Consider the following 21,267-nt stretch of genomic DNA (forward strand, 5'->3'; position numbering starts at 1 on the left):
CAGTGTCACATATCTAAAAAGTGTCTGAGGCCAGATTTGAACTCCTGTCTCTAGGCCGGGCTCTCAATCCACCGAACCACCCAGCTGCCCCCTAGCAATTCTGGTTCTTTGCTGCATACTTGAACATGACTGGTATTCAAATCTAAAAGATCAATTGTCATGTATCATCTTCAGCCCCATTGTTGGTTTATCAAAAATCAGTTCAGCCAGGGACTTGTAATGAAATTGAATGATCATATCACTTTATAGTTGGGATGGGACTTCATAGGTTCATGAAATGTTTCTCTTCCTGTCCCTTCTGTCATACTCCCTAACTCAGAGTACTTGCTCTGTTTTTACATTTCCAGAATGAGGATGGCATAAGACTGAAGTCTTCTAGCCCTAAAAGTCTGCCCCTAAACAAGCTAAAGGTGAGGAAAGCTATAACCTTAGAATCAAGGCCAGAATACAATAAACCATTCACATGCCAACTCTTAAAGAATATCATAATTCCTTGTAGAAAGTATATCAACAATTTGCCAAGGAAAGAAAGGCCCCTACAATTGGCAGAGGAGGTCCAATCATAACAGGCAACTATAAATATAATCAGTTTATGAAAACTGGGATAATTGGGCAATGGCAAAAGGCAACTGGAATTGTTCTCACATAAACAGAAGTCAAAGTGTAATGCTCCACGGCCATATAGATTTACGTATATTTTCAACTGGAAAAGACAAAACCTTCATACCGATGGTTAAAAACAAATCTTTATTTTACAAAATTAAAAACATAAATATTTACAATCATTTTAAATACCAGCTTTTAATACTTGCGACATGTTCAGAGCACTGCAAATTGAATCTTCCATAAGCTTGCAAGGCTATCTATTTCAGTGAGTCATTCCCTCCACTGCAATAGGGATTATGATCTCCAAAAAGAGCTCACACTGCAGCCATTCAAGAAATAGAAAACAATTTCTAAATGACCAGATTTTAAAACGAACAAAAAAAAAGCATTATCCTGAGCTTTATACCCCAGGTTAAGAGATATTTTTACTTCAGAAGAACTCTAAACAAAAGCTGAATCCCTTGACTGCCCTTTTTACATTTAACCACTCTGCTTTTGAAAAAGAGGAGGGAGGGAACATGGAACAGATGCTGAGTACTCACCTTCATCCACCTCCTCACCTTATATCTTCAGTCTCACTGAAAGAAAAACAGGAGAGTGAAGAGAAAGCGAAGTGGTAGAATCCCAAATGCCCATCTGAAACTATATTCTTAAAGATTATTGGTCCAAAGTTACACTTCAGTCTAGCATGTTTTATCATAAAAAGATGTCAGATGAAGCACACCTGATATAACAAATCTCAAGCATGATGGAACAATGCACTTACGATATTTGAGGGACCAAATACTAAGTTCTAGAGCAATGACTTAATTTTTTGCTTTTCAAGTTTCCATTTTAGCAGTGAGCAGTTCATTTTCATGTAATATGAAGAAAAACTAACTAGTAGGTATAAGGAAAATTCCCTCAGGAAAATGAAAAAACCAAGCATCTACAAAGCAGTCCACAAGTACACCATTTTGTCATGTTTTCATTAGTAGCTCTCAGCTCAGCTGAGTTATCAGAGGCAAGTCTTCATTCTCAAGAGATTAGCAACAAATTTTTAAATGAAAAGAGTGACAACAGATAAGAGTTATATACATTTTACTTGTTTCTGACTTGTCCCTGATATTAAAAAGGTGTCAAGTGAGCTATAGATGCTGGTGGTAGGTGGCAACTAGAGGACTGGGGGAAAGACTTGTTTACAAATTCAGAGTGAACTTCTTTCATCTGGATCTAAAATGAAGACATCACTTGTCTTCAACAAAATGAAAGTCTTTCTGCTTAATGCAGACTGTAGGAACAATTCACTCAATAGAAGCTCTTTCTGTTGGAGAAGGAGAGAAAGATCCACATATACAGAGACCAGTCAGGACAGCAAGTACCAGTATGGAATTGGGCACGTCCTGCAGAGCTGTACCCTGTCATCATTGTTGCATGTTATTGATAATAGCCAGTATGCTCATTTTCTCCTGAGCGGAGTCCACGTCCTCATTCTGCTTCTGTGCCACTCCTGTGCCAAGGCCGTAGAGCCGTCCACAGTACTTAGCATCATCAATACTGTCCTCAAAAAATAACTGCAGACAGGACAAAAAAGCCACCATGAGAACAACAGTGAGCTGAAACCTAAAAGAACGATGCACTCCACCACCCACCTTTCTCAGAACCCTTGTGCATGCTAAACTAACATGATGTCAACATAAAGCTGCAGCATGAGTGCCCACCTTGAAAACTGACTACGGGTTTCAAGCATCCATATTCAGACCCTCAGAAGCCTTCCAATCCTTTAATATTCGTTTCCTTGAATAATGTCTACTCCCTAACTAGAACAGGAAGGACTCAGCCTATTTTGTTAACATTTATCTGTACAAATCAGCTCTAAAGGAGGTGGGAAGATTATTGCCATTTTAGAAAAATTATTTAATAATAAGACTGACACCAGAGCTTCAGATCTCAACTCCAGGGCTCTTTCCAGCACAGCATGCTGTCCCCATATCCAGAATTTATCAGGACTGGGGGAAGCTCAGAAGACACAGCTTCAAATCCCACCTCTAACACTTGCTAGCAAGTTCCAGTCTCTCTGAGCCTCAGGTACCTCATCTGTAAAAAGGGGATGGCACCTTTCTACTATCTAGTATCTACTATCTGCTATCACAGGACTTTTGGAAATATCAAACACAAAACCACATGTAAAAGCCTTGTGTAAACTTTACAAACATGGTATTTATTCCTGCCAGGCTTTTTCCTTCTCTATTGTTATTCCCTTTGTCATACTTCTAACTCAGACAATAGTCAGTTCCAAATTAATTTGACATGATGACCTAACAGTTCATAAAGTCAGTGCTTCAAAAACTTCAACATTTCAACTTCCAAGGTAAATACTGACACTCCAGAAAGGAATCTGGTGCAGTAGAAAGAATATTTTGCTAGGGAATCAATAGTTCTATATTCTAGCCCAACTCAAGACTGTGATTTTTGTGGTAAGGAATTTAAAGGAAAAAAGCAGGCTGGCAGCAAAGGGGAACGAACTTACACAATCAGGGGTAAACCTGTTTGGAACTCTAGAAGGAGGGGGCCTAGAGTACTCCCAACAGTCAAACCGAGAGTTGGTTGGAGGCTGGAAAGCTGAAGACTCAGGTCTGAGCTGGGGATCCTGAACCTTCCCAAACTCCATTCCTGATCAGTTCCTGTCATCAACTGCAGCTGCTTCCTGATTCCTCTCATCACTAAATTACTACCAGATTTCCCTCTCCCTAGTGCTGCATATAGACTAATTTGAGAGAAGTAAAACTGCATTTGGAACCTCTGAGGGGGTTTTCTCTCAGAGGTGAATGAACTAGATCATTTCAACTCCAGGTTTCCTGAGCTACAAAAGTTCATTCCTAACAAACTCGATCTCCTGGGGTAGTTAGGCCAGACAGTTAGCAAAAAGGATCCAGACTTAGAGAGAGCAGTGTAAAGTAGGCTTAGCTTGCTAAGCAAAGAAGAGTCTTCACTGAAAAGACCAAAAGGGATATCTAGGTAGCCATTTAGATAGGAATTCTCCTCTACCCACTTTCCTAATAGCCTTCCCTTTCATCCTGAATAAACCCCTGTTCTAACTTGCAGTCAGATCTGTTGATATAGGCCCTAGACTGAGGACAAGCCATTCCTGTCCTCAGGTAGTGGAGAGAACAGCCCTGTTTGGCAAGGTCTGTCAAATCCTTGCAACCTATTACATTCAGCACCACAGAGTCTCTCTCCCACATAATTGTGTTACTTTGCCCACCCGATTACACTGGCCTAAAGACTGAGAGTAGTCACCTTGCTCTCTTTGTCACAGAGGGAATCTCCCTATGGGATCAGGTTATAGAAACCCCTGATCAACCATTTATCCAAATACCACAGGCTTCCCAATTCACATTTAACATTTTGGATGAATCACTTTACTTCAGTTTCTCCATTTGTACAAAGAGGTTGGACTAGATTATCTCTAATCTTATTTTCCAGTTCTAACATTCTCTGTTGTTTTCTTTTTAACACTTTCCTTCTATCTTAGAATCAATATTGCGTATTGATTCCAAGGCAGAAGAGTGCTAAGGGATAGGCAACAGGAGTTAAGTGACTTGCCCACCATCGCGTAACTAGAAAATGTCTGAATCCAGATTTGAACTCAGGAGCCCTTTCCCTACCCCCTCTTTCCCCTTGCCCCCAGTCTCTAGGCCTGGCTCTCAATCCACTGAGCCACCTAGCTACCTCTTCTTAACATTCTTAGATTCTAATTCAAATGATATATTAGGAGAGTAGGGCTAAAAGGTATCTTTTTAGACTTAGGGGGCTCCAAGCTTCTCTCAGATTCTTAATTAGTTGGCTGTAGAGGGCTCTTAATACATTTTGCAATTAAAAGGCTTCCACAAAATAAACTGGTGGTCTAACAAATTTTCTTAAATCACAACAAAACACTGGATTACCATTCCTCTCACCATCTACAATATTTCCAGATTAAAAGACATTGAGCTACTACCACAGTTTTATTTCATTTGTCCCTCAGTCTGAACTAAACTATTTGAGTTCCAGAATATGTTTTGCTTATCATAGAAGGAGAAATGGACTGGGGAATCAAAAGGTCAGATCTTATCACTCCATCACTCCTCATTCCTACAGTTGAAGACTAGACACTTCCCTTCTCTGAGATTTAGCTTCTAGCCCTGTAAAATGGGAATATAGTTACCCCACATGATTGCTGTGAAAAGTGCTCTAAAAGTTATAAAAGACTATAGCTATGTGAAATATGAAAAATTAGGCAAAATGTGAACTGCTGGTACTATTATTACCAAACTACCCTCAAACTCTAATGGAAACCATGAAATCATGACCTCTTGAAACTTCAGAGGCCTAGAAGATGACACAAAAGGATCTCATTTGCTTGCTTATTAATTTCTTTGGCTCTGACTTATTTTTAAAGAGCCAGGTGGTATTTCCTATCAGACTGTTTTTGATGACTTTTATGCCCATCATCATGATGTGAGCCCCAGTATCTGAAGGCAGCGCTTGTCACCTGAGCTGGACCCCACCTCTTTCATCCTGAAGAAAGCCATTCCCGTGAGCAGTGAGTCTGAGCCTGCCTGATGTTGCCTGCCAATTCGCTGCAAATCCAACTGATCAGCAACTTCCTGAAGACCTCCCTGTGGCAGGAAGGAGAAAAAAATATTACTGAACCAAAACTTTTATCTGAATAAATCAATTCCATTCTTTTAATAATGCATATCTGGAACCTGCCTCACTCGATGTGCCCTTGGCTTCATGCTAGAGGCATCTCCTTCCTAAAGTTTCTAAAGCTCTTTTCCTCCCCCAATAGTATTATGCTCCAACTTTTTTCTCATCATTCTTTACAGTTACCCTGCCTGTCTGGTGGAGCCCTCTCTTACTTTGTAAGACAGACAGCTATAAAATACCAATATAAAAAAAATGACAACTAGCTTTATGTAGAGGCTAGGATAAAAAAAGCAAGTGGCTCCAAAGATAGGTTAAAAGTAATACCAATATATCTCACCAGTCCCCCTACGCTTAATTTTACTGCCTCAGACTTAAAAGAATCACATAAAAGTAAAGAATGCTCTGACAAAATTTTAAATGGACAGATATCTACCTACCTGTGCAAACAAGGGCATCAAGATATAAAGCAAAAAAAAAAAAAAAAAAAAAAAAAACACTCTAAAGAAATGGTGAAATCAGACATGGAAAAAAAATGCCACCCAAATCACTAATAACTAGAGAAATGCAAAAACAACCCAACTCTGAGGTATATTTCACACCCATCAAAATGGCAAAGATGATAATTTTAAAAAAAGTATATTGTAGGAAGGGCTAAGGAATAATAATAAAGCACACTGATTCACTAATGGTTGAACTGAGAGTTAGTCCAGCCACTCCGCAAAGTAATATGGAACCATGCCCCAAAAGTCACTTTTGTGCCTCTGACAACCAGCAAAACCATTATTAAACATAGTTAATACCACTAACTTGGTAATATAAACCCCCCCAAAAAAAATTATAGCTTCTCTTTTGATGGCAAAGAATTGGAAGTTAAAGGGATGTCCATCAATTAGGAAGTGGCTAAACAAGTTGTGGTATATGATGGTGATGGAATACTATTGTGCTATAAGAAATAATGAAGGAGGCAGCTGGGTAGCTCAGTAGATTGTGAGCCAAGCCTGGAGACAGGAGGTCCTGGGTTCAAATATGGCCTCAGATACTTCCTGTCTATGTGACCCTGGGCAAGTCATTAGCCTCCATTGCCTAGCCCTTGCCACTCTTCTGCCTTGAAACCAATACACAGTACTGACTCTAAGGTGGAAAGTAAGGTTTTTTAAAAAAAAGATTAACTGCTTTATTTCTATAAGAACTGGAAAGATCTCCATGAACTGAAGCAGAGTGAAATAAGCAGAACCAGGAAATATTATATACAGTAACAGCAATATTATGAATGATCAACTGTGATTCAAGATACTATCTCAGCAACAAAATGATCCATAAAAAGTCTAAGGGACTTACAAAGAAGAATGCCATCCACCTCCGAGAATGAACTGTTGCAGAATGAAGATGAAAGCATGCAATGTTTCACTTCTTTACTTGGTTTTTGTTTGGGGGCTTTGGTTTTATATGATTATTCCCTTACAAAAATGAACAAAATGGAAATGCATTTTGCATGATAATATTAAATAAATAAATAAATAAATAAAGCAGATTGAAGTAGGTGGTGTAGTAGATAGGGCACTAGACCTAGGGTCAAAAAATGTCAGTTCAAATCCAGCCTCAAATATTTACAAGCTATATGGCCCTAGGCAAGTCTCTTAACTTTTTGTCTGCCTCATTTCTTCATATCTAAAATTGGGACAATAATAGCACCTATTTCCCAAGGTGGTTGTGCAGATCAAACAAGATAATATTTGTATGAAGTATTTTGCAAACCTTAAAGCAATACATAAATGCTAGCTATTGTTGTCTCATAGAAATTTGTTGTTTCATATACAATCTTTTCTGTCCTATTTTGTGCATGGAAATTCCCTCTTGGTGTCACATGCAGAATTAAAAAGAAATTTACAAAACATCATTATTGGACTAAGAACCACAACATCTAAATATGAGTCTGCGTCTGTCACTAAAGGGAAATATGGGGAGCAGCTGGGTGGCTCGGTGGATTGAGAGAGATGGGAGGGCCTAGGTTCAAATCTGGCCTCAGACACTTCCCAGCTGTGTGACCGTGAGCAAGCCACTTGACCCCTGCCATTGCCTAGCCTTACCACTCTTCTGCCCTATAACCAATACACAGTATTGATTCTAAGATGGAAAGTAGGGGTTTAAACAAATAGATATGTGATCCCAAACAAGTTATTTCCTCTCTCTGAAATTCAATTTGCTCATCTGAAAAATGAGGGAGAGTTAAGACTATATCATCTCTCAGAGGCTCACCCTGATAGATGGTTAAATAAAATGGCTTTAGAGTCCAATTTTGGTAAGAAAAGCTTGAATTTTTCAGGTTAAGGATTCAAAGTAGAGAAAACACTTAGCAAATTTATGTACTATTCTTCAGTTTACACTTAAAATCCATAGCAATACTGAGGAAAAAAGTAGGAGCAATAGGTAGAAATAGTAAAGAGGCAATTTTAGGCCTGGTGAAAGGGAAAATGTCCTAATTACCAGAACCATACAAAAGTGAAGGGGACTGTGTCAGTTCTCCCTCACTTAGAGGTCTTCGAGAAAAGACTGGACAACCACTTCTTAGGCATGTTATAAAGGAAACACACCCATTCAAATATAAACTGGATGAAATGGTCTGCCACAATCCCTTCCAACTCAGATTCTATGACTATCTTAGTTAAATGTCATATAAGACATATCCCAGGCTATGTGTTCCCTTGACCAAAAACATTTCCCAATAATAAGATTAATATATTATTCAAGTCAATAAACATTTATTAAATGCCTGTGTGGAATGCTAGATGCCAGAATAGATGTGGAGTTGAGATGAACTTCTCCTTGCTTGCCTGGAGCTGACGTTCTACTAGAGAATAGAATGCATCCAGAAATAGCAGTGAGACAAAATCTACAACTACATAATTGCATGCAATCTATATGTGAGAAATAGAAGCAATGGTCAGGTCCAATTAGTGTGATAGCAGCTAGAAAAGAAAAAAGATACATATGAAAGATGTCAATAAGGGAGAACTGAGAAAATTTAGCAATAATTATGAAAGATAAAGGAGATGTAAGAGAAAAGGAGAATTCTTCAGGTTTCAAGTAGTAACAAATGGGTGCCACTGAAGACAAATGGGTGTTATGACTTGTGCAGAGTGAAAAGTTGGATTTTTGACATACTGATGATGTATCTCAAGTAGAGATGTCCTATAAACAGCTGACAAGTAAATTATGAAGGAAAAATACAGGATTCATCTGCATATAAAGAGCAGCATGAAAGAAACGGAGGAGAGAAAAATGGCCTTGGAGCCAGGAAGACCCTGAATCCTACCTCTGGCTCCTACTGGTTTAAATAAACAAGCCATTTTATTTCCTGGTACCACCAGCAAATTCTCTACGAATATAAGGTATGTAAAAAGTGCCTAACCTGTGTTGACAGAGGGAGTTTCATCAACTGCAGTTTTTTTTTAAATCAATGAAATTACAAGGCTAAAGAACACGAACTTTGAGCACAGACCTTGGGCATGGACCTAGAGAGGAGGGGTGAGAGACTGTGGAAGCAGCTCGCTGAGACTCGTAAAGGAGCCTCGGGCAGAGGAGCAAGCAAGGGGACCACCAGTAGGCTTGACCCTAAGAACAGCTAGACTTGAGACCCCAGAAGCCTAAAGAGCGCACGAGGATAAAGCTGAGAGGGGCGGCACTACGCTGTGACTCAGGCAAAAACTGCTCCACAGTTCTATACACAGAGAGGCAGACTTCTGACTGAGAAGGAAAAACCAACATAATAATGGCAAACAATGCCCAAGAACTAACCAAGAGAAAAAACAAGAGGAAAGCATTAACACTCGATAACTTTTACACAGAAAAAATCCAGACAATAGAACAGACAATGGAGGACAAACAAATAAACACATCCAAACCTTCCTAAAAAATGAAAATTGGTCACAAGCTCTTGAAGAGTTCAAATGCAAGATCATGAGAAAGATGGAAGAGATTTGGCAAGAAAAGTGGGAAATAGCTCAAAAGGAAATTAACAGGTTAAAAGACAGAAATTCCCGGGGGCAGCTGGGTAGCTCAGTGGAGTGAGAGTCAGGCCCAGAGACAGGAGGTCCTAGGTTCAAACCCGGCCTCAGCCACTTCCCAGCTGTGTGACCCTGGGCAGGTCACTTGACCCCCATTGCCCACCCTTACCAATCTTCCACCTATGAGACAATACACCGAAGTACAAGGGTTTAAAAAAAAAAAAAAAAAAAGACAGAAATTCCCAATTGGAAAAAGATGCCCAAAAATCAAACAAAATGATAAGCAAATTAGAGACCCAAATTAACAGCAGGAAACCATGAAAAACAAGATAGACCAAATCAAAAAGGAAAATCAAAAGATTATAGCAGAAAACCAGTCTCTAAAGACCAGAATTGGGCAAGTAGAAGCCAATGATCTTGCAAGACAGCAAGAACCAATAAAGCAAAGTCAAAAGAATGACAAAATAGAAGGAAACATGAAATAATCTCACTGAGAGAATGACAGATCAAGAAAACAGGTCTAGAAGAGACAATTTGAGAATTATTGGTCTTCCTACTTCAGCAAAGACCTGAAATTCACACCAGACAAGTATAATGATCAAGAAATATGATGAAAAACTACAGTATATGATTTCTTCTACTGCAGAACTAAAAAAGTCAAAAGTAGACAGCTCGGTGGATGGCGAGTAAGGCCTAGAGAAAGGAAGTTCTGGGTTCAAATCTGGCCTTAGACACTTCCTACCTGTGTGACCTTGCACAAGTCACGTAACCCCCCATTGCCTAGCCCTTACTGCTCTTCTGTCTTGGAACCAATACACAGTATTAATTCTAAGATGGAAGGTAAGGGTTTAAGGAAAAAAACAATTTTTTTAAGTCCACAGGTAAAAGAAAAGGGACAAACAACGAAGTTAATGCGCACAAACTGAAGTAAGCTGAAAACCCTGCTAAGTAGCTGTACACAATCAAAAGCACATAGAAACAATACCTAATTGGTTAGAGTGGGGCCACCTTTCATATAAGACATGTGAATTGCTTAGATTCAGTTATGAGAAAACTCCTCACATCAATCTTTAGATATAACCTATGGTTCTGGTTTGGGGGGTTTCTGAACAGCAAGCACAGGTGGCTCAGTTTCCCAGGCACAGAGGACTCAATGCTCAGTTTCTGTACTCATTGGTTTTCTTAGTCTACACAGAATCGGGGAAAAAGTGATATCAGTTCACTGGAGGTAAAGGGCAATAACTGCCCAAATAAATGACCCCTTTTCTTTGGTAACTAAGCAAAAGAAAAACATTCCTGAGAAGCCTCTCTCTTATATCACATACTCTTTACTCTGTCACTACCTTTACTAACCACCTCTCACCCTCAACTTACCTTAATTACTTACATAATATACTAGCTCCTCTAGTACTATATTCTCTTACAATAAAGCTTGTTTCATTGGAATGGAGTCAGGTGAGTCATCAATCAATTCTTTGAACAAGACTCAAAAAGCATTAACCCCATCACTTCTGGCACCTATCATGTAGCAATTATTTTCAGCCATCCATGGCTCAATTAACTCCATCCCAAAGTAAGTTTGTTTCAGTCCCCTCTGCTTACTCCTTGCTTTGGGGCTTTTTCCTTTCATCTCTGAGTACACCAGGTTGGACCTTTAAGGCTGGCAAGTTCCAACAGACAGAGCTCCACTGGAACTCTGAATTTGGGACCACGGCAAAACTCTCTATACTGCTGCACCTAGGGCCAAGGCAGACTGCGTCTGTGCCCATTTTAACCAGGCAGAACTCATTCCATGGCACCTAGGCTTTTTTCTTTGGGGCTTTGGCAAATAGCCCCTGCGTCCATCTCCCTGTCCTTCACTATGGGATAGGCTTCTTCAATCCCACAGGACGCCCTGATGTGCTACCCCCTTTCCAAATGGAAAAAGTAGGATCTATAACATCTAAAAAAGAAGCTCCTTATATTTTATGCAACAACATAGGGCCTCAATATCCACTATAATTTGGAGAAGTATGACCAATAAATGGGACCCTAACTTTTAATACTGTCCTACAATTGGTGTTGTTTTGCAAGAGTGGAAATGGGCAGAAATCCTTTATATTCTAGCCTTCATGGCACTGGCACTGGCACATAGGACTCAAAACTCAGACAACAGTACAGGATATGCTTTGCCAGGATGGAGTTCTTCCCAGACAAAACCACTCTTCCCCCAATCATCTAGAAGACCCCTTCCTAAAACCCTCAGCAAAGAGAGCACTCAGCCCTGGACGGCCCAGACACCCAGAGCTATAATCCAAGGTTACAAGTGGTCTGTCCTGAGATGCCTCAGAGAGCCCTGAAAGTTCAGTACTCTGAACCTCAAAGATACACAGGAACCTAATACCAGGAAGTAAGGGCCAGCACAAGAATCCTTGGGACCCAGGACATAACAACAAATGGGGTAAAATACGTCATCCAAAAGAACAGGAGGGATGAAGCCTGGCCCTAGCACAAAGTCCCATTTCAAAAACTAAAGGAAGAGATGAGTAAATCAAAGCAAACAGTGGCCACTATCAAAAATTATTATAGATATAAAGATCCCTAAGGACACCCAGGTGACACAGCATGCCAAATATGCAGTCAAGAAGAGTCATTTCACTAAGGTCAAATCTGGCCTCAGACACACTTACTAGCTAAGTGACCCTGGGCAAGTCACTTAACATGTTTGCCTCAGTTTCCTCATCTGTAAATCGAAGTAGAGAAAGAAATAGCAAATCACTCCACTATCTTTGCCAAGAAAATCCCAATGGTGTCACAAAATTGGGCATAACTAAAACCAATGAACAAAAAATGATCTTTAAAAGTGAAAGAACAACTCTCAGCAAATGCAAGCACAAACCAAAAGGAAAATAATATACATTTCCCAAGGAACACATGAATACCTCAAAATTTAAAAAAAGCTCAGGTCAAAAGCTGGAAGAAAAATAAAAAACTTAGAAGAGAAAGTGGTAAAAACCCAAGTAACAGACTTCCTGAAAACAAAAGAAGACCTAAGAGTAATCTATGACATCATGAGACAAAAATATTAGATCAAAATCAAAGACTGAAAAGAAAGAAGAAAATAAAAAATATTTTATATCAAAAACAAGTGACCTGGAAAAACTATGGTCAAGAATACATCATTTTAGGGGGCAGCTGGGTAGCCCAGTGGTTTGAGAGCCAGGCCTAGAGACGGGAGGTCCTAAGTTCAAATCTGGACTCAGACACTTCCTAGCTGTGTGACCCTGGGCAAGTCACTTAACCCCCCATTGCCTACCCTTACCACTCTTCTGCCTTGGAGCCAATACACAGTATTGACTCCAAGACGGAAGGTAGGGGATTAAAAAAAAGAATAGATCATTTTAAATTACTGAATTCCCTAAAAACAATAATTTTTTTTGGTCTGAACACCATATTTTAAAAAATCACAAAGAGTGTCTAGATCTATTTAGCAACAGAAAGTAAAGATTTAAAGAATATCCTGCTGACCTCCTAAGGGAAAAAAAGGAAAAGGAAAAATACTAGGAATATCCTATTACAAAATCTAAAGTTCTTTCATCAAAGATAAATACTACAAGGACCTAGAAAGAAACAAATCAAGTAGCAAAGAACCAGCCATGATAACAGAGCATCTGACAAATTCCACTATACATCAGAAGACCCTGGAGTATTGTATTCTGAAAGTCAAAAGAGTTTTACAACAAAGAATAAAAAGCAACCTACACAACAATGTAAATGAAAAGAACAATTACACACCAAAAATTCATTATTTTAGTTGAATTTTTATTCGTTTTTTAAACATTTCCTAATTTTTATTGCATGGGACACATTGTGGAGTACTAGGCTGGGGCTTCAATTCAGACACCTTTGATGTAAGAAAAAAGCCATCAATAAAAATGTATTAAATAACTATAAATAAAAAAATAAAAGTAGATAGCAAGTGTCAAAAAAATTATCCTACAGTCTTCCAGGTTAAGATAGCTACAGAGTAGAAGCAGGGTGATTTTCTCTCCTTACTAACTGATATAGCGTACCTCCAAAGGACAAAAAACCAAATCCAGATGAAAGAAGGGACCCCACAATAGGGCGCGGTATCGAAGGTACATGGGACTTGGACACTTCGACTCTATAAAGGTGGGGAAATAGCTACCATAAAAACGCAAGGGGATCAACCCTCCCCCACCCCACCCACAATACCAGAGTCAGAGGCTACGCTCCAGAGTTGGAGCGAGAGGGGGCACAAAATCCAGCTCCTTGGCAGTTAACTGGCACCACTAGGAGCTTGCCCCTGAGAGCAGCAAAACCTGAGACCCCAGGAGACTGGAAAACTCAGACTTTGGACAAAGGAGTGACGCTGAGAGGCAGCAGAAAAACACAGCATGCTCAGACTCAGGGGAAAACCTCAGATGGAGGAGCAAGCATGGGCCAATTTCCAGGATCTGGGTAGCCGGCTAGGACCACGGGGTTTTAAAGTCTTTCCTTTCCCATAGATCTGACAAGTAAACTATTCTGTGTTCACTTAACTTGTTTATAGTTTCCCTCTTTATATTCAAGTCGTTCACCCATTCTGAATTTATCTTGGTGTAGGGTGTGAGATGTTGATCTAGACCTAATCTCCCATATTGTTTTCCAAATTTCCCAGCAGTTTTTGTCAAATAGTGGATTCATGTCCCAAAAGTTGGGCTCTTTGGGTTTATCATACACTGTCTTGCTGATGTCATTTATACCAAGTCTATTCCATTGATCCTCCTCTCTATCTCTTAGCCAGTACCATATTGTTTTGATGACTGCTGCTTTATAGTATAGTTTAATATCTGGTACTGTTAGGCCCCCTTCCTTCACATTTTTTTTCATTATTTCCCTGAAAGCACAGTTTTTTTTTAAACCCTTGTACTTCGGTGTATTGTCTCATAGGTGCAAGATTGGTAAGGGTAGGCAATGGGGGTCAAGTGACTTGCCCAGGGTCACACAGCTGGGAAGTGTCTGAGGCCAGATTTGAACCTAGGACCTCCCGTCTCTAGGCCTGGCTCTCAATCCACTGAGCTACCCAGCTGCCCCTCACAAATTTATTAATTGCCCTTTCCTATTAGAGCAATTAGCTATCTTTAGTTTCATAATATTTTTTATTTTAGTGGATAAATAGCATCTGGTGATATTACGAAAAATCATTCTTACCTTAAGATTTTTGCAACTCTTCATCAAGTATTTCACATCATAGATAGATGGGAAGAAGAGGTTCAGAATATGGAAGAATTCATGCTCTTCTTCTGGCAATCGGGAATCAGTGAGCAGCTTTACCATGTAGCCAAAATCATAACCACTGTATGGAAGGAATTAAGTCACTGCAGTTAAAACAAATGGTAGAATGTTACTCTGCCTCTCAACGCCAAGGCCTACTTTTTCAAATGCAATTTTTAAACTAACTGAACTCAAAAGTGATTAATCACAGAACAGGTCATAAGAAAGAATTAAGGAAAAATATAAAAATGTGTCATAAGTGTGGGGTTTTAATGCATAATATCAGAAAGAGTACTAAAAATACTCTCTAATAAAGTTGACAAATATCTTCACAGTTTATTAAAATAATGGCAAATACAACATAATAATATACTACCTTAGACTGAGCAATGCCCTGACTTTTTCATTCTCCTGGAATTATACAAACTGATGGTCAAATGCCTCGGGAAATCACCTATAATGGGCCCGGTTTTTCCTTAAACTGACAAAAGCAAAGGAACTGCAACAAATCAATAGCTGAATTTAATCATTGTTACTAATGACTGAAACAGACCATGTGTCAAATTCATTTTTATGCTGAGACCTAGTGAGGTCATTATTTATTTATGCTCTTTCTAGAACTGACCTGTGAAATGAAAGCCATTTGACGTTGTCACAGAGAACCACCCCTGAGGTCATGAGCAGTTCTGCAAAGTGCAAAGTGTCAATACCTTCCTCTTCATGCTTCTGGAACTGTAACCCTGAGTTAGCAAGGAGATCTATGGAATCCTGGGAATACATGTCCTCTCTAAAAAAGTAAGGCATTAGTTTATTAGGTGAGGTAAAATAACAGTAATTTTTAATTATTATTAATTTATTTATTTTCAGGTGTTTTTCCATGGTTACATGATTCATGTTCTCCCTCTCCCCTTTTCCTTCTCCCCTTCCCAGAGCTGACAAGCAATTCCACTGGGTTATACATGTATTATCCTATTTCCATATTGTTAATTTTTGTAATAATCTTTTAAAACCAAAACCCCAAATCATATACTCATATAAATAAGTGATAAATCTTAAGTTTTTCTTCTGCGTTTCTACTCTCACAATTCTTTCTCTAGATGTAAATAGCATTCTTTCTCATAAATCCCTCAGGATTGTTCCTGATCTTTGCATTACTAGTCACAAAGTCCATTACATTTGATCATCCCCCAATGTTTCAGAGTCTCTGTTCAATGTTCTCCTGGTTCTGCTCATTTCACTCCACATCAATTCATAGAAGTCTTTCTAGTTCACATAGAAATCAAGCAGTTCATCATTCCTTACAGCATAATAGTATTCCATCACATTCCACAATTTGTTCAGCCATTCCCCAATCGAGGATACCCCTCATTTTCCAATTTTTTGCCACCACAAAGAACATGGCTATGAATATTTTTGTACAAACTTTTTTTTTTCATCTCTTTTGGGGTACAAAGTAGTGGTATTGTTGGATCAAAGGGCAGGCATTTTTTTAAAGTCCTTTGGGCATAATTCCAAATTGTCCTCCAGAATGGTTGGATCAATTCACAACTCCAACAGCCCCTTTTTATTTTATTTTTATTTTTATTTATTTATTTTTTATATTATTTCCTTTATTGTCATATTTGCATTTCTCTAATCAGAAAATATTTAGAATACTTTTTCATGTGATTATTAATAGTTTTGATTTCTTCATCTGAAAACTACCTATTCTTATCCCTGGACCATTTGTCAATTGGGGAATGACTTGATTTCTTGTACATTTGCCTTAGTATCTTATAAATTTGAGAAATTAGACCTTTGTCAGAGATTTATATTATAAAAACTTTTGTTATAAAAATTTTGTTATAAAAAATTGCTTCCCTTCTAATTTTGGTTGCATTGGTTTTGTTTGTACAAAAACTAATAATCAAAACTATTCATCTTATATCTTGTAATGTTCTGACTCTTGTTTGGTCTTAAATTCTTTCCTTTCCCATAGATCTGACAAATATACTCTTCTATGGTGCCCTAATTTACTCATAATTTCCCTCTTTATATTTAAGTCATTTACTCATTTTGAATTTATCTTGGTATAGGGTGCAAGGTGTTAAACAGCAGTAATTTTAAAATATCAACAGTATCATATTCATTGAAGAAATTTTTTCTAAAATGATTTTTGGAGAACTGATTTTATTTAAAGGTAAAATCAACCTCCCCAACAATCCTGATGTACACAACAATAATTCTCTCTGAGAGAATAGGTATATTCACAAACAATTTGTCCATCTACATAACAAGAGGCAGCTAGGGGCTCAATGGATAGTGTCAGTCCTAAAATAAGGAAGTCCTGGATTCAAATCTGGCCTCAAGATACTTCCAAGCTGTATGGGACCCTCGTGAACTCACTTAACCACAATTGTCTAATCCTTATTGTACCTCTGCCTTGGAACCAATGCTTATCTAAGACAGCGCATGCGCACGCACACACACACACATACACACATCCAGGAATGGTTTAAACTGTGCAATACATTGTAATTAAGGGCTATGGAACCAAGAAAAATGGAAAATATGATGGGAAGTTCTTATATGAAGACCTGCTTCAATGCTTTATCCTGGCATAAGGGTGAATGTGACGCTTTAAAGGATATGTCAGCATTAGCTCTGTCACCCTCCACCTCTCTGAACGTCGGCATCAAGAACCAGCCCAATGGCATATAGTTATTATCATTAAAATACCATAGTAAATCCAGAGAAATTCATCATCAGATTGGCTCCAAGTTAATGAAATTTTTTGATCACAGAAGCTCATGAAGATTACCTACACTAAAGATTATAAAAATATAAATATTATAATCTGCCACTGGTAGAGAAAACAACTCACACCAATAAATTCTTAGTTTCACTGAAGTATTAAATTTTAATATAGGTCTTGTAGGTCCAAGTATATCTTATTTTATCCAGTTTTTTTAAAACCCTTATCTTCTCTGTATTATTATCAATTCTAAGACAAAAATAAAAGCAAGAAGGGCTAGGCAATCACAGTTAAGTAACTTGCCTAGGATCACACTGCTAGGAAGTATGAGGCCAGATTTGAACTCAGAGTCTCCCAACTCTAGGCCTAGAGTTCTAGCTCTATTTAGGGATACCTATATATCTATAGTTATCTATGCCCTTTCTATCTTATTTTAAATAAGTCTGAATGTCATAGTCAATAAATTATATAAAGTTCAAAGTAAAAAATTGGTTCAAAAACAAGAAAACCAAATGAAATCATTGCTAATCAGTTTAGCAGATGAGACTAAAACCACAAGCAACTTACGTAAGGTTAAATTTGAAGTTGAACTGCCAGGTATTGATCCCAGAAGGATATTCTCCTTTTTCATTTGTGAATGTGAGGCCCAGCTGTATAATTTTAAGGAGGTCAACATTACATCGAAGAAGCTGATACTGGTAATCAATGGAGCTTCGAAATTCCCCAATTGGTCTTACTACAACACCTGGAAATTCTGTGTCCTAGAAAAGAAGATTAGAAATGCATCTCTCAATGCAAAGCTCTGTCAAGTAATGATTACTAAAAAGCTAACTCATCCATATCCTAAAGGGTTTGTAAAACTGACCTCAGAGGCAACTAGAAGGCACAGTGGATAGAGAACCAGGCCTGAAGTCAGGAGGACCTGGATTCAAATCTGGCCTTAGACAATTTCCAGCTGTATGATCCTGGGCAAATCACTTAAAACTGTTTTCCTAGCCCTTGCCCTTCAGTCCTAGTTATTACTAAGACAGGAAGTAAGTTCTTGGGGTTTTTTAAAATAAGCAAAATAAAACCATGACTTCAGCTTATAAAATCATTTAATGAGCCAACCTAATACCACTTAAAATGAGGCAACATCATTATCAAATCTGGAAATACTTATCTATCATGAGATCCCAAGAGCTTGTGAAACTCTTCTAACATTAAAAGTGAGCAAAAATGACTTCAGATACTCAGTATACATCATGTACAAAATTTGGGTGTTGGGTTAGAAGGGGAAAAGCACTGGAATCAGAAGTGCAAGAGCCTGTGTACAATATAGCTTTGACCCTGGACAAATTCTCTGACTCAGATTCATCTGAAAAACAAGGGAATGGACTAGAAGACTTCTAAAATCCATGATTCTATTTAACAACCAATTCAAAAACAAACATTTATTAAGTACCTGCAAAGGAAAAACAGGGCACTGAGAATACAAAGACAAAAAATGGGATTATTTACATTAAAAAGAGAATGTGATAAAGGAACCCTTTGGGGGGGGGCAGATACAGATACATTTTTTTTAATATACAGGAGAAGTTTCAGGTTTAAGGGGGGAAGAAGAGATTGTTGATCTGCTTGAACACAGTCAGAAGAGTACAGAACACCAATGTCAAAATGAGGTGTATGTCTCTTAATTATATGAAACCCCTGAATACCTTTGAGCACAGGAGTGACTTGGTTAGACTTCTGCTTTAGGAAGATTATTTTAAGAAATTACTTCATTTGGCTGGAGAGATGGAGGAAGGAGAGATGAAGAAAGAAGGGATAGAAATCTAGAAGCTACAACTATAATTCAGAGAAGTGAAAAGGATCAGAACTAGGGTGTCAGAGGGAAAAGTAGAAAGAAAGGGATAGATACAAGAAATATCATATAACACTTTTCGTTTAAACTTGACAACTGAATGGATGTGGAGAAACGGCCAAAGGTATAAAGGTCTGAGCTCATAGGAACAGGTAGATGGTGGTGACAAGCTGCACAGAAGAAACAGGTTTTAAAGAAATAATTAATTCCATTTTGAACATGCTAAATTAGCAGCATCAGAAGGAATTTTAGTAGAAGCAGGCAAGGAAAAACACAGGGTTAGCACTCAGGGATGGATATAGTGGATCTATATCAATACTAATAGTGAACAATAAAGTTGTTATTCCAGGTCAGGAGAACTCCGTGAGAAAAGGAATATGAACAGGAAAATAAATGTATGTCTCTTAATTATATGAAACCCCTGAATTTCAGGGCTGCAGTGAGTAGGATCAATTTGGTCACAAAAAAATTATGTAAAGGAGTCATGGGGAACAAAGACCAAAAAGGTAGGTTGTGAATCACCTGTGAAGTGATTTTTAATATCAAGCAAACGAATTTGGCTATGGGAAGTCCTATTGGCAATGAGAAGTCACTGAGATAGAAGCAGCACTGTGTAGAGGAAATAATAATGGATACATAAGACCTGAGTTCAAGTCTTACCTCTGCCTTTTAATTAGTTTTGTGATCCTGGGCAGGTCACGATTTGATCAAAAGCCTGTTTCCTCCTCAGTAAAACAGGGATAATAAAACTGGTACTACTTGTGTCACAGGGTCGTTGTAAGGAAAGCACTTTGTAAACTGTAAAGAAATAACTTTAGAAATGGGAGCTATTGTTACTGAGTGTTATAAACTGGGGAATGGCAGCAGTGATTAGAAATTTTAACCTGGCAGCATGTGTAGAACAGAATGAAGAGAAGATCCTAGAGAAAGTGAAGGCAGCTAGGGAGCTATTTACAAGCAGTCCAGGCAGGAGGCAATATGTGCCATAACCTGCTGTACTCTATGTCCTAGCTGCTACACTGATGTGTTTCATTAAAACAAAATAATTAGCCACCCAGTATCATCATATACCTTGGTTATACTGTGCAAGAGTCAGAAAACTACAGCTCTTTGACCAAATGGGGCCCAATGCATGTTTTTGTACAACCAGTTAAGAATGTTTTTATATTTTAAAATAAGCTTTATTGTATTTAAAACCATAAAAACCATCCTTAGCAGGCTATATAGGCAGTGCACTACCAGGGCTATGGTATATCAACTCCTGGTCAATCAAACTGATTAACACAGTAAATCTGATTTTCCACATTCCCATAACTAAAAATGATTCAAATATAGTGCAGCACATTTACCATGGCAATGTAACTGTAACTGAGCACAATTTCTCGGATCTTCCTCATCTCTTCTTCTAGGTTGCTGGCCCAGACTTCACAGATAACCTGGCTGTTCTCCACAAGTGCTGCAGGCATCCTGAAGAAACCCGAGAAGACACCTTCAGCTAAGACTGGATGATAGGACAAGCCAGAGAGCTGTAGATCTGATCTAAATACAAAAACATATGCTTTGAAATCACAAATTTATATATACTTCAATAATTCAAGGACCTATAATTTGATTGATGTGAATGTTTCTCTACCAGTGCCAAATCACAACCCCACTATGTTTTTAATACAGGGTCTTCATTACCCCTATAGTCAATATAGGATTAAACCTCTCCAAATTTAGCTATGTTCTTCCCCAGAAAAAAACTTGGCATCAGATAGTCTGAAATATTAGTCCATATATCAGGATAATGACAAGAAATAATAAAACAACACATGTTTTCTCTATGCATTATCACTTTAAGCCAAAAAGTTAGAAAATTCTATTTGTCCTCAATCTGATAAAAAAAAAAAAAAGATACTGACCACTATCAAGAAAAATACCAAAATTTTCTAAATTGAACTGGTTCCTTAATGCAACTTTCTTGGGCCCCTACTTTCACAAAAGGCAAACCATTACCTTAAACTAGTTTTCTAGTCCTCTTAAGTTGCTCTAAACCAATGGTTAAAACCATGGCAGCAAACTTGTACAATTCTAACACCATTCTGTATGACTAAACCATAGAAACAAAATTTAGAAACCTTTTTACAAAGAGATAGTTTCCTACCTTTTAG

At 38.2% G+C, this 21,267-nt stretch overlaps 1 protein-coding gene across 4 annotated transcripts; it reads right to left on the minus strand.

Moving 5' to 3' along the window:
- Positions 1-726: 726 nt before the first annotated feature.
- On the minus strand, positions 727-20,585 carry CNOT8 (CCR4-NOT transcription complex subunit 8). 4 transcript variants are annotated; one of them, XM_044661761.1, is made up of 7 exons: positions 20,464-20,585; positions 17,839-18,032; positions 15,667-15,681; positions 15,163-15,357; positions 14,475-14,619; positions 5,136-5,246; positions 727-2,159 (listed from the first exon to the last, which is right to left on the minus strand). In XM_044661761.1, exons 1-7 carry the CDS (start codon positions 20,578-20,580, stop codon positions 2,010-2,012), a joined length of 927 nt encoding a protein of 308 aa, XP_044517696.1. In that variant the 5' UTR covers positions 20,581-20,585; the 3' UTR covers positions 727-2,009. The 4 variants fall into 4 exon arrangements, with proteins under 4 accessions (XP_044517696.1, XP_044517697.1, XP_044517699.1 ...); XM_044661762.1 differs by lacking the exon at positions 15,667-15,681 and having other exon boundaries at positions 15,163-15,324; XM_044661764.1 differs by lacking the exons at positions 15,163-15,357; positions 15,667-15,681.
- Positions 20,586-21,267: the final 682 nt, after the last annotated feature.

Source organism: Gracilinanus agilis, chromosome 2, assembly GCF_016433145.1.
Source record: "Gracilinanus agilis isolate LMUSP501 chromosome 2, AgileGrace, whole genome shotgun sequence".
NCBI lineage: Eukaryota > Metazoa > Chordata > Mammalia > Didelphimorphia > Didelphidae > Gracilinanus > Gracilinanus agilis.

Coding starts and splice junctions, on each gene's coding strand:
- CNOT8 (XM_044661761.1), bottom strand. CDS start 20,580: ATGCCTGCAGCACTTGTGGAGAACAGCCAGGTTATCTGTGAAGTCTGG. Junction 18,033..20,463: donor GTTACAGTTACATTGCCATG/GTAAATGTGCTG, acceptor CTTCTTTTCTAG/GACACAGAATTTCCAGGTGT. Junction 14,620..15,162: donor AAATGGCTTTCATTTCACAG/GTCAGTTCTAGA, acceptor CCTTCCATACAG/TGGTTATGATTTTGGCTACA.